This window comes from Glycine soja, chromosome 17 (genome assembly GCF_004193775.1).
Source record: "Glycine soja cultivar W05 chromosome 17, ASM419377v2, whole genome shotgun sequence".
Taxonomy (NCBI): Eukaryota; Viridiplantae; Streptophyta; class Magnoliopsida; order Fabales; family Fabaceae; genus Glycine; species Glycine soja.
In genome coordinates this window covers 11,779,743-11,799,348 of record NC_041018.1, presented here as the reverse complement: position 1 = coordinate 11,799,348, position 19,606 = coordinate 11,779,743, and the positions used below count along the sequence as shown (strand labels likewise).

General features: G+C 31.2%; 1 protein-coding gene and 1 pseudogene across 2 annotated transcripts; both read right to left on the bottom strand.

The window, feature by feature from the left end:
* Positions 1–6,123: 6,123 nt before the first annotated feature.
* On the bottom strand, positions 6,124–9,075 carry LOC114394251. Of its 2 annotated transcripts, XM_028355928.1 has the most exons (4): positions 8,108–9,075; positions 7,844–7,915; positions 7,701–7,738; positions 6,124–7,346 (listed from the first exon to the last, which is right to left on the bottom strand). In XM_028355928.1, exons 1-3 carry the CDS (start codon positions 8,741–8,743, stop codon positions 7,733–7,735), a joined length of 714 nt encoding a protein of 237 aa, XP_028211729.1. In that variant the 5' UTR covers positions 8,744–9,075; the 3' UTR covers positions 6,124–7,346; positions 7,701–7,732. The 2 variants fall into 2 exon arrangements, with proteins under 2 accessions (XP_028211729.1, XP_028211728.1); XM_028355927.1 differs by having other exon boundaries at positions 6,581–7,738; positions 8,108–9,072.
* A 7,121-nt stretch (positions 9,076–16,196) lies between these two features.
* Positions 16,197–16,783, bottom strand: LOC114393573 (annotated as a pseudogene).
* Positions 16,784–19,606: the final 2,823 nt, after the last annotated feature.

The following is a 19,606-nucleotide window of genomic DNA, read 5'->3' as shown; positions in this document are numbered from 1 at the left end:
ACATCATGCAAGATGCACATGTGATTTATTTGTAAGATAAAAAGATAAGTTTTAAATTAGAAAGTTGTTGGCATATACCGAGAAATCAACCTAATGGTTGACACAATTTGAAAAATCTAGTAAGAGAATAAATGTTTCTACTTCTCCTCTTCTAATCCATATATGCCGCCAAGTAACTATCCAACATCACTTATCATGGATTGTCCAATAGGGACAAAAGCAGCAAAGAGTGTCACAAAAAAAAAAAAGCAAAAGCAAAATCTTTTGATGTTGTTGATTTCACAACTATGAAAGAGTTTTTCAAGACCAAATCAAAATCACTAAAAGATATGACATGTGTCAAGTATGAATGCAACATGTTGAGGGATGAAGAGATCAAGTTGAGAAACAAAGAGTTTGGCATGCAAATTCTCTACAAGGATACTGTTTGTATGACCGATGCATAACTGAAGATTCAGCAAATCTTGTGTAACAATATTATAGAAAAATATGGATTTTAGTAATTGTGATATTTATTGTAATGTAAGTTTAACTAATTATTTATGTTTTCATTGTGTAATTTTTATAATGTAACTTTTACCAAATATTCATGTTCTAATTATGTAATTTTTATGAAGCACTAAAAGAGAATTGTTCCATTGTAGAGATTTAGTGCTTGTATTGCAAAAAGTAAAAAAGAGTGATGTGTACAAGGTCCCATTGGAAGCAACTTTGGAGAGTTGTTCCATTGTAGATGCTCTAAGATCGTAATTGAGGAGTAAATGAGTGTTTTGAAGTTCTTCATACAAAAACCTAAATTCAGCTACACATTTCTTCTATGAATGCTTACAGCTAGCCACATTCCCTGTTTCTTATTTTCTCCCAAAACTTTGTTAAAGGAAAACAAAAATACTAATAACCAATTCAAATTTTGAAAAACCAATTTTGTTATCTTCTTTTTTTTCCATAATTTTCTATGGAAAACTAATAATTTTTTTGAGTCCCTCAAAGAAGAAAGAGAAAGAAGGACTCTTGGGAGGTATACTCCCCTGTCACAAATATTCCTTCCATGTTGCTCCATTTGTGTTGGGCATGGTCTTTGTTGAGGCGCAAAGCTTCATCGTGATGTTGAAGTACTACATTCATGGAAGGAATAAACTAGTTACTAAGATAAAAAGATATTGGTGGAAGATGAATATTTTTTGGCATTTAGTGGGGTGGGAACCAATGGGGGAAAGCTTGGAAAGAACCAGTCTAATCTTTTAATATATTTTTTTCAATTTACTTCAGTGTAGTCATTCTCACAATAGTCCCACACATATCTTGAGAAAAGCTCACATTGTATATACTACATTAGGCGTGTTCAAATCCGAACCGATCTAAAATAAAAATCGATAACCACTCAAAAAATTGAAAATCAAACCAAAATGATTTTTTTTCTTGAACCGATTGGTTTGGTTTGGTTTACGATTTGTCTTTTTTAAATCAAACCAAACCGTAACACTTGTACTAACATTTATATTACTTTAGTGTTATGCATTTTATGTGTATACCACTTGAGTTTCACAATGTTTTGTAGTGTTATATATACGAAACTTGTATAATATATACTACTTTCTTTTCATACGACTTTTTTAAGATACGTTTGGTTTAAAATAGTTAAAATTTTGTAGAATTTTATTGTAGAAGGTTTAACATATTAATAAGTTTCGTAAATTGTTCTCAATAAATTTTTTAATGTAATTTTATTTAAAATATGAAAAAATATATAAATTTTAATGAGATAATATTTTAGTAAAAACTACAAAAACCAAACCAAACCGTAAAATATTGGTTTGATTTGGTTTGAATTTTATTTTAAATGAAAACCAAACCAAGCCGAATCACATATGTTTTTCAAGTTTGGTTTGTGTGACTTTTCAATGAAAAACCAAACCAAACCGAGCTGCGAACCCCCCTATACTACGTTAGTTTTCCATGGTAGGAGATTTGGTGATCTTTCCCACCCTAGAACCTGTATACTTTCATTCCTTGCACTTTCTACCTTAATCAAGGATAGTATCTTCCTAAATTTTGAAAACTCCAATCTCTTTCTAAAAGATTGTTCACTCTCATCCTATTTGCTCCTGAAATTAATTATATTACTCATGATTTCATTGAATATTCTTGTCTTCTTTAGCAGCATTTATGTCACCAAGATCTTGTAAAAAAAATAATTCTTACTCGACATGAGCAAGATTGTCGTGAGTGCAAAATACATGTAGTCTAAAAAAGGTTAAATTGATTTGCGGATCTCAAGACTTTTACCAAATTTTCAATTAGGTGTTCATACTTTATTTTTTATATCGGGTCCTTGAACTTTTATTTTTTTAATTGAGCCCTTTCGTCTAATTATTGTTATCAAAAGTTAATCGTTGACATTTAAGTAGAGGTGCAAACCATGAATTGGTGCTTCTGGAATGTTTTGTAAGCACAACTGAGTTAAAACCTCCTACAGAGTCAAACAATTGTGAGAGGCCCATGAACAAAATACTTAGGACTAGAGCTATCAAAATGAGCTTGTTGGGCCCAACCCACTATATAAATGGGTTGGCCTAACCTGACTTACTTTTTGTTGAGTCCTTAAAATGTTGGTCTGGTCTGGCCCATCACAGGTTGGTGGGTTAAATAAGATGACTCATCTAAAACTAAAAAAATCATTTAAAAAAGAATAATTGACAAAAAAATCAATTTTTTATAGAAAAATAAATTTGAATATGTAGCAAAATTTTAAATAATAAATGATAACCTTATTTTTAAATTTCATCAAGCTAGAAAATATCAAAATACCTTGCCATGGAATGGAATACAACCCAAAATAGTCATAATAGTCTAGAATAAAATAGTCTTTTTTTAGAGGAAAAATAAAATAGTCTTGAACATTACAAAATACAAATACTAAAAGATATTGAAATCTAAAACTTGTTGCTTTGAAGTGTAAAACAACATTACAAATTACTAAAAAAGCAGTAGAAAAACACATAAAGTAATGGGCTTTACACTAGGTTAATTTTTAGGTGGGTTAAGTTGGTCAGCCTGACCCACCACGGGTTCAACTCGGATGGGAATGGTCATAGGTAGGTCGGGTTCAATTTCTAAACCAACCAAAAAAATTTCTTCTTTTTCTAGCCCGACCCAAACCCATGGGGGTCAGGTTAGCCCCCGGGTTTCAACCTATTTTGACGATTCTACTTGAGATGAATTGACCTGCAGAGGTTGAAATTCTACTGAAATATCTCACAATTGACTCATTTGTGCTTATAACACACTTCAGAAGCACTAATTCATTGTCTGCACCTCTAATGTCAATGAATTTCAGGAATGATAGAAACATTTGTTACCTTACTCAAGTGTACAATTATTGCTTTGGAATCCCTAAGTTGAGACGTCATCACCTGTGTTGCAACTCATGATGGTTTAGACAACAAAACTTTTAGGGCATTCAATGAACAATCTCTAATGTGATGTCTACAATGACCACATTTTATGCAAAAAAAAGGTGTAAATCTTTATATTTTTTGTGATACCAATGGTCTTTAATGTTAATTGTTCCCATAAAGGTTAACTTTGACTTACCCAATCAAATCTATTAGGATCTTCATGCAACGTATTCATATCCATCTTGACTGGTTATCAATTACAAATGTCTTCCATGCGATACTAATGACCTTTAATGTTAGTTGTTCCCACAACTGAATTATGAAGGTTAACTTCCATGCACAACCAATCAAATTTACCACGATCTTCATGCAATGTATAAGGGTGTTTGTAGGCCAATTTAGGACAATTTTGGTCAAATTCAGGACTCAATCTAATCAATTTTGATCGATTTGGTTTGATTCGATTTTCATAATTTCTTTTTTGAAATCAAACCCAATCCAACCCATTTATGAACGGTTTGGTTCAGTTTAGGCCAATAGGTTACCCATTTAAATTTGATTTTTTTTTCTTAGAATTACTATTTTATATCATGATTCATCCAAATATCCAATATAATTAACACAATATTATCAAATGTCTGAAAGTAGTGAAATTGATTCGCTTAATACCATCAACATAATATTCTAAAATAAACTAATACAAATTAAAACAAAATATTCTTCAATGAGATTTATTATAATAGTTTGAATCACAACTATTTCCTACAAACTAATTTCTTACAAGAAGTTTTGCTGCAATCATATTTACTAAACCAATGAACAAAATATGATCCATTAATATTATAAAATGACAGAAAAAATAAATATGAAAAAAGGTAAAAAAAATAATGTACCTAAAATTAATACCTTAAGAAGTTTCAATGCTAATAGTTTCAACACTTGCACTTCCAATACTTTGAGTCCCAATATTAGTAGTATTTGAAGTCAAATCAAGCAACTCTAAAAATTTTGATCAGTTTTAAACGGTTCAGTCCGATTTTGATCGGATCTTTAAATCTAAATCCGCGATTCAACCCGTACATGAACGATTTTGATCGGTTATGTTTAGTTTTGACCAAAATACATAAATGACTCAACCCAAACTGTTTAAATCAATTTGGTTTAATTCGGGTTCGCTGGTAACCCATACCCATAAACACCAGTAGCTACTACACATATCCACCTTTGTGGGTTTACCAATTACATATGTCAGAAGAAAATTTTCATAAAAAAACAACATATTTAAACTGGGGAAGCGAATTCATACTAATGCACTATCAATCTTATATATTTCTGCTATGAATTTCGGTGACCATATTTTCACAATTAAGTAGTGGTCAAGATCATCCACGGGTCTCCATTCATAACCTTGCATTAGTCCTTTTTGAGGGATCAAACTTAATCATAAATAATCAATGGTCAGCATCCTTGAAATCAAATCCTTGTTGAAGTTTCTACAACGACTTCAACTTTGAGAGCTTAGTTGGATATCCAATATTTTTACGCAGAAGTTTAATGAAGGGTTTCCATCTTCAAACTCCATTTTGAGAAAGTTGGGAGCAAAGAGATCCTTTCTTTCTTTTGGAGTCAAAGGAATGACTTTGTTTCGAAAGGACACCAGAATTTTCTAGAGGAATTGTCAATTGTCGCCGGTCATACTCCATGTCCATGGGAAGAACTTGCAGAGACAACTCGAAAGCAGCACATCTTTTCACCCTACTTAAATGTATATCAACTGAACTTGCATTTGTATTTAAACCACAATAAATGTTTACATATTATTAGAAAAAACAATTAGATCAAAACTTATTAATATCAAAATTATCTGGATTAATCAAATTAATTATCATATAAAAATATACATTTTATATATAAATGTAGACAGCTATGTCAAATGTATATCTTTGTTACATCAAATGTTAGACATGTATTTTATATAATAGCCATGATAATAAAATTAATATTTGTTTTGTGCTCATCCTTTTTTAAATATTCACTAAAACATGTCATTATTTTTGTGTTTGTTTTTTAATTCGTAAGAAACGAAGACTTTATTTTTATTTAATATTATTTTCAACAGCCTGTTTCTTCTACGAGCAAAATCAATGTTTTAGAAAAATAATAATAGAACCGCAAAGAAACATTGTTTAGAAAGTATCTTCGCAATCTAGGTGAAGTGAGGAAGAGTTACAAGTAATTTTTGATCACTTAAGACCAAATTGTTAGTTTGAATTAAATTGTGAGAAAGCAACTTCGCAATCTAGGTCAAGTGAGGGAGAGTTACAAGTAATTTTGATCACTTGAGACCAAATTGTTAGTTTGAATTAAATTGTGAGAAGATAATAAAATCCCGCATTCCGTCAATAAAACATAATAAATACACGTCTTTAGCAGTTTTAAATAGGACAAACCTATGACGATACCTTGGTACATTTTATTTTTATTAAGTTGCTTTGACTGCCGCAGAAACTATTTTGGTCAAGGTAATAAACGGTATTAAAAACTGATTAGCCATCAGAATTTTGGGTCATTTGACCAAAATCTTATTGTTCACTACCGTGTGGATCAACAAAGTCAGAGAAAAACAAATATTCAGAACCAAACCCTTTTAATGGTAAAAAAATTATAACAAGTGAAATTAAAGCCTCCGCACGAGAATAAAACGAAAGAAGCAACACACGGAATCTGGGTGAATCTGTCCTTCACACCAAAAACATGCATCTTTACACTACAATTCAGTACTGTTCACTCAAACTTTCTTCTTTTTTTGAAAAAAAGAGCCCATGGAGTGGAATATGTACAAAAGACTAATAAAAAACATGCATCTTTACACTACAACTCATATGATCAAGTCCACTCAACGGGCAATTTTTTTACTAGCTCAATTTCAACTGAAACCCGGAGCCTGAAAGGGAAACCCTTGCTGTATCAGTGGATCCCGAGCAGTGTTAGTAAAAAATAAATTTACCCAAGTGCAAATGACAATGAACAAATATGTAAAATAGATTCTTCGGCAACAACTTAAGACACAAATACCTGACTCTATCCTGAATCTTGACCCTTCAGGTCTTCCACAAAATAGAAATGTATTCCAAGGACACAAACTATTTATGTGCAAATAAAGATAACATTCATGCCGATCATTGTCATGTAAAATAGAATATGGCATTAGTCATTATATCCATCAATGAGTACATGAATTCATGAAACATGCAGTTTGACAAATAAGATTGAAAAAAAGACAAAATTAAAATAACGGCAAAACAATTGAAATTCTTATTGAGATCAATCTCAAGAAGCTGGTGGTTTGGGAGTTGAGACTTGAGAGACCTTACACCCCTTGGAAAATAAACAATGTAGAACACATTGGAGAAAACAGCATAATATTTTTAATCCAACTTGAATCCACAATGGTGTTGAGTTTCAAGTAAGAGGCCACACCACACTGTTGTCTTCCTCTTCCACCCAGGGTGCAAAAGTTCGTTGCAGTGTCAATTCGAACAAATAACCCAAAAAAGACAACACTTAGCATACAGACCATTGCACTAACATGACTCTTTCATATTATAGTGCTTGATTATCCCCAACTACTATCATTTGCTCGGTTTAGGTTATTTTATAATCAGAATAAACAAATTTGAAACTATTTTTAAAGCCTCTTCCCATTGATGATTATGAATAAGATCATCATGCAAAAACCAAAAGAAGTGTGAATCAAACCAATAAACAATATGAAATCATAATATACATACAGGAAAGGCATCAAAAGCATGCAACCCTTGCAGTGAATTCCAACCTCATCAGGGTTCTCTTTCCCCTTCGGGTGCTAGGGAGTAAGCATGCAGAAGCAGTGCCTCCAAATTGAACCGATGATTTTGGCTAATTAACTACAAGCTTGCTACCCTAAGCCTGTCAAATATGGAAAACCATTTGATGCATCAGAAAAAAAGCAACAAAAAGCTTTGAACTGAAAAGATTATCATAGCATCGCATTCAAGTCTATTAATTAATCTATATATACTGATTTGATATATATTTTCCTTTCCTTACAGCGATATATAAACTACTACTACTAAAAATCAACTAAAGCCGCCCCTTGCATCTAAAACCCTAGTGTGCCGCAAAAACAACACAACCAAGGAAATTAGCATCATCATCATCATCATCATAAATTCATAATCATCATCATGGTTCGTTTCTAAATTCCAAATTTCCAATCCAACATTTTCGTTTTACTCTTTACAAAATCCCACGCCTCTGTACCTCCAATCTCCAAGACCTTCCCTAAATTCTCTTCACCTCTGCAAGAATCAAACCATAAACGGATCAGTTTCCTCGTCAAAATCCAAAACACACACACAGAGAAATTATAAAGTGTTAAAAAAGGGAAAGAAAAAAAAAAGAACCTTGGCGGGTGTATCAGCGACTCTGTAAGCATCCGCAGTTATCCCTACTAACCATAAGCCAGGGAACACACTCTAGAATAAAAAAAATGAAAAAAAAAAATTAGAAAAAAAATGGTGAAGGAAGATGGAAGAGAGGTAGCGGCTTCGAATTTCCCCGCTAACAAAAACTAGCAAATATCATTTGCCAATAAAAAAAATAAAAAGCATGAAAAGGTTGAAAGGAGAGAAAAAGTGAGGGAAGTGAATAGAAGCAGGCGGGCGTACATCCATTTGTTTCTGGACATTCTTGGGCCGCTTCCTGGGCCGTCGAGCGGGCCTGGAGCCCGTCATGACGAAGATGTCTTCTTCGATCTCTTCACGGGAGAGAGCGATCCAGAATTTCCTCTTCTCTTTCTTCACACTGCACGGCGTGTCCGAGAACCCGCGGAGCCGCAGCGACTTCGGTGCGGGGTTGTTGTTGTCGCCGCCGCCGCCGCCGCCGTCGTGGAATTCTCCGTTGTTGGTGGCGTGGTGGTGGTTTCGGGAAGGTCCGGTGCCGATCTCGAGTGCGGCCTTGGGGAGGAGCGCGGGCTTGCGAGGGCGCAGGTTCCATGGCTTCTGCACGGCGTCGTCTGCGTCGTCGTGTTCGGCTTCGTGCAGTTGTGGTGGTGGTGGTGGAGGTGGTTTGAGAGGGAGTGAGAACCGGTTGCGCGCGGTTCTGGATCCGAGGCGGTGGGGGCGGGAGTCGGGGTCGGAGGAGTCGGGTTCAGAGGCGTGATCGGAGGGGCGGCGGAAGCGGTGGTGGTGAGCGGCGGTGGTGGTGGTGTTGTTCTTGCCGCTGGCGCCCCATTTCAAGAAGGGGAGGGCGAAGTTGTGCAGAGGCTGCGACTTCACCGGAGCATGAGCCGGTGCGGTTGCCATTCAGAAAACACAAAACCTCTCTGAGCAGCTTTGGAAGCTCGAGGAAGCGTTGGTAATGGTCGCTTGGAAACGGCGTCGTAGAGAATGAGAGAGAGTGAAGAAGCTGCGCAGCTTAAGGTGGAAGAAGGAGTGTGGTATGGTATGGAAATCGGAGAGAGTTGGTTTGATTTTATTCCTTCTTTCTTTCTTCGTGTTCTGCTGCTTAAATTCTAATGACTCTTGTTGGCATTTTTACCCTTTGCCTTATTCTCTTTGTTACCCTTCCATTCTCTCTTCTTTTTGGATTTTAGGGTCCCAATCTCAATTCCACGGCCCAGCCCACTGAAGTGGTGGAATGTGGATACCGCCCGCTCTCCCACTCTCGTAAACCAGAACGCTCATGTGACCTAACAAAAAATAAACAGAGTAGAAGATTAATGCTAGCAGACGAGTAGTTAATGAAAAAATCTAGTCTTTTAATAAAAAATTTATCCAAATATTTTTTTTACTATGTTATATTATAAGTATAAAATACTACCCTATTATTTTTTACTAAAAATATTCAGATCTCTTTCTTTAATTATGTTTTTTTTATCGGGCTTAAATATTTTTTTCTTAAATTTAATTTTTTATTTTTGTCTCTAAAAAAATTGTTTTAGTCCTTGAAAAATATATTTATTTTGTTTTTGGTTCTTAAAATACTTAAATAACGCTGTAAAAAAATATTTTGAACCTTAGACAGTATAAAAAATATTATCTAAAACATTTTAAAGACAAAAAATAAAACATATATATTTTGCAACGACTAAAACAAAAATAAAAATGATGGAACCAGAATGAAAAAATAATAAATTGTAATAACAAAAAATATATTTTAACCTTCTTTTTTAACTATGTATAATTTTCATTTCTCATTTTTGTTCTTGAAATTTTCATGAATTGAACTGTTAAATGATTCTAAACTCTCTCATATTTAGCCAATAAGAGTTATCATACTTTTCTTGGAAATAAAAAATTAAAATATCTCACTTACAAAATCTTTTAAATTTCATTAATATTTTGCTTTTAACTTTTAAACCTTTTTAAATCATTTTATATTCCAAATTCACTCAGCACCTTTACTTATTCAAGTGAAAAAAAATAATAAGAATTTTAAGTTAAAAACTTGAAAAACTAAATTTTATCACAAATTTATTGGGGGAACCAAAATACACATGCATCATAATAAAATACGAAAAGCATAGCTAATCTTAAATTGTTGAAGTAAAACACACATTTGTTTACACACAATAATAATAATAATAAATACACGATAAAATTAAAAAGACAACACCATAGCAAAATAAGAAAACATAAAATTTAATGTGATTTGACCTGTGGTGCTTATAATCAAAATATAAGTAATTCGAATTTGTATTCCTACATATTTTTTCACTTAGGTGGTGACCCAGGTTGGGATTCTTCTTATCTCAAAAGGAATTAACATTTTAATTTTAAAAGAGAAAATAAATTTTTAATTTATAAATAATCTTTAAATATAACTATTATCTTTAAATCTAAACAATATTCAGTATATATACTGTCTAACTATGCATTACAAACTCAGATTTTTCGGTTTAATTAAGTTATTTGCATAAACCTGAGTGTTTAAAAAATGATTGTTTCCCCTAACTCGCTACTTATTTTATGCAAATTTCGAAAACTATGATATGCTGTTTCAAAGACAATTACACATGTTTATACGTTTTTGGAACTGTCACTCTTGTTGATTGGTCTTATTTGTGCTTTTGGAGGTCCTATGTGTTGGGGTTTTGACGTTTTGTACAGTTACGGGTTGGTATGTGATTAATGTGAAGGCATGGCTGCTAGTTGAGTTTGATTTAAGGTAATGATGTGTATTCCGAAGTGTTATTTCTGTTAGAATCAACATTTATAAATCTCCTCCTTATGGCATATATACTTGGACCAGTAAATTTGAATAAAAAATGAAGGGAAATAAAGTATAACTTGTATGCCTAAATTAGAAAATATTTGATTTAATTATAATTGGGTGTATTGGAGATAAAAGTTTTAAAAATTGGTGTGGATCTCACTCCTCAACACTATACTTTAATTCAAACATTATGTCTTTTTCCATCTCAATTCACTTTCACACCTATTTTATTCTTTTAAACTAAACAAATCCTAAATTTTAAAGACTTTTTCGTTTTTATTTAATTTAAGTAATTTCTAATAAGATCATTATCACTTTTCTTTGACAACGTTCAATAACAAAGAGATTGTTGTTTTTGGATTTTAATCATGTTTTAAGTGGAGCTGCTTTTTTGTGTGTCTGACAAGAAGGTATTTAGAATTCATATTTCACATATAATTAATTTTTTTCTCACTAGGTTGACTCATTTTGGGAGTAAAGTGGTATCTTCACTTCTATATATGGCACCCAATTAATCCTCCTCCCACTGGATCAGTCCATCTTAGATAAAGTGACACTTCCAGTTATGACTCATGCTTAAGAAGGGAATTAAATTCTAAGTCTCAATTAAGGGATTCAAGTATCGAACTATTTGTCTCAACCTTTTTTCATACTTTTTTTGTCTTGTGTGAGAGATAATGAGTGTTTCTCAACTTACTAAGACAAGAGGCTAACATCATCTACAATATGGTTTCTTCTTGATCCAAGAGAATTTTACAACAAAGACAATTAAACATATATTTTCCTACAAAATAAATTATTCCTCCTCATGTTAACAAAGTAGGATATTACACCATTGCATCGACCATATAAGTTAATAATTTTTTTTATGCTATGGGTTAACAACATTTAATTATTAGGTATCCGGTCATTAATGATTTGGTAGGTAAGGAAAAAAAAAAGAAATTATTATTATTATTATTTGGTTTGATAAAAAGGAAAGAAAAAAATTGTGATTATGTGAAGGAACCAATTCTTCCTTTGAAATCTACAACGGAGTGGCATAGATCTGCGATGATGGGACACGGTGGTGGGGCATGTATATGAGAAACTGCTACGACGACGACTGGAATTGTCATGGTTGCAATGGCGTGGGCATTGGGCTCTACCATACCTGTTGAACGCTACAGATATGAGGAACGTGAACCACAACAACGGTGACACGTGCGGTGTATTGCTGAAGAAGTAAGAAGCGCTCTCTTTATTGCTTCGTATACATCCATATTGGATTATGCTACACACTTAATCGATTATGTAAGTTGTGTAAATCAATTATCGATGTAAAAAATAGATTCATCCCTTTTTTTAACCTTTATTCGCATATCAGCGAAAAAATATTTTCACATTCACCTTTCCATTCTTTTCCTTGCCTATCTCTTTCTTTCCTCAACAAATCAGTTTAACCAAATAAACTTAAACAGAACCTTCATCATAGCTCCTTTGTGTTTGTCACCTTTTTAACGTTCTTTCTCGCCAAGATGATAACTTGAAGGTGGTTGCATAAGTATATAAAATAAACAAGGTTTTGTCTCATGTCACGTCCATTGTGTTAGATCTTCATGAAAGTAGTCACTACTCATTAGTCAGTAATCACACCATACAAAAAAACTTCTGCGAATATATTGTCCTTGCCAATTTGATCATCGTCCCAATTTATTTCAATACAAGACCTTGAGCCCAAAGCAATCTTTTTACGTGTCTAGCTAGAGGAAAGTATCAAACCACACATACAAATATCGTCAAGAGTTTCGTTTCTTTCTTTAATTTCTTTTTTATAATTTTTCTTAGCTACATGCCTGAACTACGTATGAAAAATGAATGTTACTAGTTAATTAAATTACGTATATTTATCAGTATGAACTGTATATATACTTTTATATGATTGCACATGCTGACATGCATGTCCTTTCCATAAAGTTTTTAAAATTTTAATTCGGTCTTTAAACTGAAAATATTTGCAATTAGGTCTTTTATCTTTTATAATTTTATTAGATCTATGAGTTAGTAAAATCGCCACAAATTATTATTTCTTTGCATTTCCTCTTTCATCTCATAAATAAGTGATATATCCTTCATTTCGTTTTTCATCTAATTAAAAATATTTTAAATTAAATTTTATACAACAATTTACAATTACGAATTTAATTTTATTGACTATATAAGCATAAAAAATTGAAATTAAAAATTATAATTTTTTTAAGCAAATGCAATTTATTGATGTAATTAGTCATGTGCAATCTTGTACCACCATTTCAACCACATATTTTACTTTTTGTTTAACATATAATATATGATACGTTTTTTTTTATTTTAAAAAATTGATTTTAAGGTATACTTTTTTTAGTATTTTATAGGAGATATTATTTTTTATGAGAAAAATATTAGAATGATTTTAAAAATGTGTATAGTTATATGATTTAAATAATTTTAATTGTTTTTTATATAAAAGGATAATTTTGAGGCGAAGCAATCATATTTAAACGTAGTTTCTTATATGATGAATTAAATAAAATTGACTTGGCCTTTAATGTTTGAACACGTGAGTATTTTTTTTTAGTGTGCCTGAACATTTGAACATGTTTCTTATAAAGTGGAAAGGATTGTATAATGCATGATTAGTGGATAATAATGTATTTATGTTTAAATTATATTAATAATAGTATACTTTTATGCATTTTTCTAATTTGTTGTTACCTTTTTATTTAGGTCTGAATAAAAGACCATGAGTGTTCACAACTAATTGAATTATAGATTTATGGGTGCGTGATTGATTTAAGAAAATTTTCTCCTTATGACTTTTTTTATTATATAAATGATTCTTTTATATGTGACCGCAATTATGTATTACCCCACAATGCTGATTCTATGTTTATTTTTTGTTTTTGGTAGAAATCTTTAGCTGCAACTTTTCTTTTTTTAAGGAGTTTAGCTGCAGCCTGACTACGTCAATATTCAACCACTGTAATCAATAATGATGGGCTTTGACATGTATTTTTTAAAAAATTAATATAAGCAGTCACGTAAGTGGATGGAAATTACTCATTTATTTATGGGTTAAATATGCTTTCTCTCCCGATAAAAGTGATTTTTAATTTTGATCTGTAATTTTTTCTTGTTTTTATTCATCTGAAATTTAAAATCGTGATTTCTTTTTAATTTTTTGTTTTTCTTTTTGTAGTGTTTTTAATTTTCATGCTTTTAAAATTTAGAATTATTATTTTCAATTCTTAACATTCATTTGAAAACATAGATAACATTTATTTTATATTTTTTTACGGTTCAATGATTATATATATATATATATATGAATGATCATGTGACATTCTATTAAACATATAAAGAATTAATTGATGTCATATAGCAATAATTTAAAAGATATATATTTAAAATTTAAAGAAATAAAAGAAACTTGATACACATACACACGCACATACATATGTTGAATTGAAAAGAAAAAAAAACTATAATTACAATAAAACTGCGAAAGGCATAGGAAATCATCCGACAACCATTTGAAACCTATGGGCTAAATTGTATTTGCCTAATGTATAATTAGAAGTTGAGTTTTAAAGAGAAAAGAAAAAAATAAATTTTCTTTTTTAATAAATATTTTTAATTTATATTTTAAATAAAAATAAAAATTAGCATAAATTTAATATGTGATCTTATTTATTTTTGTATATATAATAAAAAATTTTAAATCCTTTTATTTTTCTCTTTCCACTTGTAAACATTCCAAGTTAGCAAACATATTAGTACATTAGTATTTAATAAGTAGACAGTCTCCACACACTACTATACTTTGACATATAACTAAGTTTATATTACTCTTTTTTGAACTAATTATAATTACACCTTTTTTCCTCCTAAAAGAAATAATAACTCCTCACTTTTTGTGATGCGGTCATTTTTTTTTGTCTAAGCCGCCGAAAGAATATTCGTGATGGACTTAAATTCTCTTTTCCCTCTTCTGGTTTATAAAGCTTATCTAATGAGTAATGTTGACTCTATTTAATTCAAATTTCCTGGTGGTTTTAATTAATCACTTATATATAAAAGAACATGTTCTCTTACGAGTTACCCATATTCTTGCATAAGCAGCCCAATGACACATGGGCCTAAAAAAATGAAGAAGTAATTTGCAGCGCCTCCACTTGCACTTTCATGAGAGTCTTAAGCTTAAGACAAAACAATCTCCCTTGGCCAGCACAAGTTTTTCTTGTCCAACTCTAGAACTACACTAGCCAATTAAATTAAATGGAATGACAAGTTTCTCATTGGGAATATGTACAATAAAGTTTTTTATATCAAATCACACATCACACTATACTAGACTTTTTAATTTCTTTAGAATATGTTTGGATGAATAAATTTAAAATTTTAAAGAATTTAAAATTCTGATAATTTTAATTGTTTCAATTTAAATTCCTTCATTTTTAAAATTCGGTGTTTGGATAAAAAAATTAAATTTCTTTATTTTCAAAATTTTGTGTTTGGATGAAATTGCAAAACATAAAGAGACTAAATCTAATTAGCAAACAAAACAGCCAAAGTCCCAAAAAGAGCAAATCAGTCAATCTACGTCACCTTCGCTACCTCAACAGGTTCAACAAAAGGATCAAACAAGCCAAATACCAACATTCACACATCACCATCCACAAGCTCAAGTCCCCCCACCCCCCCACACACAAACAAAAACAACTCCATCCGTAACTTATAATTCTAACATTTCATAGAAGAAGACAGAACATTCATTCATACCTCTAAGGGCAACAACCTTAGATCTATAAGGCCGTTTGCAAACCTCAAGCACCAAGGCAACCTCTTTCCTGAAATTCGACGTCGTCACAAACTCATCTTGAATCTCCTCAACAACCTCGCGGAGATCCCTGGTGCCATGTGCGAACAAAGTGGTGACGCTGCTCAAAACGGAAGAGTCATCGTCCATTGTTGTAACGGTCGCTTCGTCAATCTCAAAACTAACCCTTTTCTTCGCACCGCGCTCTTCGGAAGCAATAGTGTCGGGGCTACGAAGAGAGAGATTGAGTGTTGTTGCAAGAGAGAGATTGAGCACACAAAGAGATTGAGGTCAGAGAGATTGAGCACAAAGAGAAAGAGAAGAGTGAGAAGCTACGAAGGAGTACGAAGGAGAACATGTTTCACAAAAGAATTTCAAATTCTTTCATTTTTGAAAGAATTTGAAATCCTAATATTTAAGTTAATTAAAATACCTGACCAAAATGCTAACATTTTAATTTCTTTTTAAATTTTTTTATCCAAACACCTTATTTAACTGAAAAGCAATTAAAATACTTTAAAAAATTGAATTACTTTATTAAATTTCTCCATCAAAACATAGTCTTAGAATCTATTTGGATGAAGTATTTAAAACAGGGGAAGTAATTTTTTAGAGGATTTAAAATTTCTAAGCCTAAAATTTTCTATTTAGATGTCCTGTTCACTGAAATTTGAAATTTCAGTATTTTAATAGATAATTCTTAATTAACTAAAATTTTGAAATTCTAAATTCTGTCTATAGAGAGGGAATTCTAAAATGCATTGCATCAACAAGTAAACCTTCTCGAACCCGTTCTTCGAAACATAGAGCTTCATTGCCGCCTCTTGAATCCTTGGTCCTCCCTTTGGATCCACCTCCACCTCCAATATCTCCGGCACCTTGTGCCTCAGATCTTTGCACATCTTTGTCGGTTCAACCAACTCCTTCGACCTGAAGCAGAACGAAGCCGTTTCATCGTTGGAGGATTTCACCGAGAGCTGATTCTTCAGCCCCCGCGAGAAGCTTCCAGATCCTTTCCACAATGTAGCAGTCCTCCCCCACTTTCTTGAAGGTTCTGAGAGGACTACATTTGCGATCCTCTATAGAACCTTTCGCGATGCATGGATCCATGACTCGACGATCTGGTGCGTCGTGTGCAATGCATGGCTCTCGTGATTCTTTATGCGCTCATCGTACGATGTTGTCTTCAGCTCGTGGATCTTGTTCAGCTTGCACATGAGGTCGTAGAGCAGGCTTGATTTCCGGCTTGGTTCGGCTCACCCATACCTAGTGTGTAGGAACACTTCTTCATTTGGCATTCAATTGAGAGAAGGATCCTTTGCACTAAGTCCTTGGATTTGTATCAAACACAAAATTTTGAAAATGAAAAAAATTAATTTCTTTATCCAAACACAATTTTAAAAACGAAGGGATTTCAATTGAAGCATTTGGAATTCTTTAATTTTAAATTCCCTCATCCTAACACACTCTTAGAGATTTATCTAAAAGACTTGCCATATAACTAGGAAGACGTTTCAAATACCACACATGAGTTACTAGGCATGCCAGTTTTATATAGCCCATTTGATATCTACGTATCCGAGAATCAATAAATTCTACTTCACATTGTTCACAAATTTTTTTCGTCCTTTTTTATCTCTGATTACTCAATAATTTCCACAAGCACAAATCCTACTTTTTATAAGCCCAAAAATTCTTTCACAAAATAATCCATCCTTTTCGGGTTTATTGGTTTTGTAATAAAAAGTATAGGGTTTTGTTACCTCTCTCACTTTCTCTCCATTAGGGCAAAAGTTAATTTTCATGTTTTGAACAATGATAATTTAAGGTATGATATTATATGAATGTATGATATATATGTTTAATTTCAAGAGAATGCTTGGGGTGAAGTTGTTGAGCACTGATGTTAAGGTGTGTCCAAGGCAATTAGAGACTTCAGAAGATGTGGTAGCTAAGTACACCACACGTTGAAGATATTTATTTTTTAATTTTTTAATTATGTGAAGTATCTATCGGCGTTATTACTTATCATCTTTATTAAGATTTTTTCTTTCAACCATATTTTGTCATGTACAAAAATCAAATCTAAAACTTTATTTAAGAGATCTAATCTGAGTGTCATTTGAACTAACAATATATGTTGAAAGTATTTGACTTTATTTTATTTTTCATTTTTTATTATTGTTACTTTGTGAATTTAGTAACTCAATTTTTTTAAAATAAATAATATTTACTATTTTGACCCATTTGTAACATCAAAGTATTACATTAACTTGAATGTGCTAACATGACAATGTACCAGAGTGTGTCATGTTAGTTACATGATAATCAAACAATGTAATAGAGTGTAACATTGAAATAACAAGGAAAATAAACTGAAAATATATGGAGAGAGGGAGAGAGAAAATGGACCTGTCACGCAAAAGCCCTAATACAATAAAACATGCACATGTAATAGCAAAAATAAACACTGATTTACAATATATCATTTATTTAGATCAACAACAAGACAAAAAACCACACTCAATATGAAGTAACAGACAAAAAAATATTATCAAACATTTTTTTTCATTCAAGTATATTATTCCTATATGAAAATATAAATTAAAAAATAATATAAAAATATTTGAATATATAATACAATATAATTATTAAATTTGACTGTTTATTTTCTTTATTATTAATATGTAGTAATTTTAAATGCATTTATTATCAAAATTATTTTTTAAAAATAGTATAATTTTTATTAAATAGATATAGTTGTTAATTATTTGAAAATAATATTTTCAATGATTTTAGAGATATTAATTTTAATTATGTGATATTATTGAAAATTTCAATTAACTAACATCATTTCATCATAAGTTGAACACTCCTATTTAGTATAATTAAAATTGTATAATATTATTATCATTATTGTTGTTATTGATGTTCAAAGAAGTGAGCGAAATAAAATAGTATCAATGGAGAAGTGAGAAAAAATATTATTTTGTAATAGTTATATTATGCACTAACAATATAACAAGTTTTATACACTCATCCAATTAAAAAGACTATGCACTCACAGTATATAATAAGTTTATTAACTTTTAAAATAATTATTTTAGAACAATTTTAACAATGATTTGTGATTAGATGACAATATAAAACTATTTTATATCGTCAATGCATAAATATTAAATTCTATTAATAATAATAGTAAATCAAAATACATTGAATCATAATTATCTTCTATAAAAAAATTATTTTAAAAAATAATAATCTTTTATTAATATTAGATCACGTTGAATCATATCAACCACCACTTAATATTTGCATGTGTATGTGCCATTTCAATGAAATAATATAGTCGGTGTGCCCATTTCAATCAAATAATATAGTCAATGACTTGTATTTATTTTAGGACTACTTATAAGACTCTATAATTTTGGTTGTTTGATTCTACTTCTTAATTAGCGACTTTTACTTATAATTTTAATAATTTCATTCCTCACATATTTTTTCAAACAATCTCAATGGAGAAATTATTAGCAATGTTTGCAATGTAAACACTATGAAGACTAATTCCGACCAATACTCCACCCAACCTCTACTGGTGTGTGTTGCCAAGACTTCTAATTAACAGTAATAGTAATAATAAAAAAAGAATGAAGAGTAAGGTAAAAAAACAAACGATATGGAGATTGGGGAGAGGATCGACATATATACCTCGTCGGCCGTGAGTGTGTTGGGTAGCTGTTAAAGAATGATGACATTGACAACAATATATAATGCATGCCATAATATTTTTCAAAAGTTATAACATTAATCTTTCAGACTTCTTAAAAAAAAAAAACAACCCTCGAGGCCTAAAAATTTTAGGAATGAATTTTATCCTTTTTAATAAAATCTTCTTCATACTTACCTTTGGTTTGGAAATCAAATATTTATCAATATGTTCAAGAAACTCAATTTAGTCCTTTACTAACTATATTGAATTTTATTGGTATATAATGTGATTATATATTTATGTTATATATTATTTTTAAATTAAATTTAATAAAATAATACTATAAAAAACGTGTAAATAAACACAATAGTACTTCTATTATTTCTATTATTTTGAATTATAAGA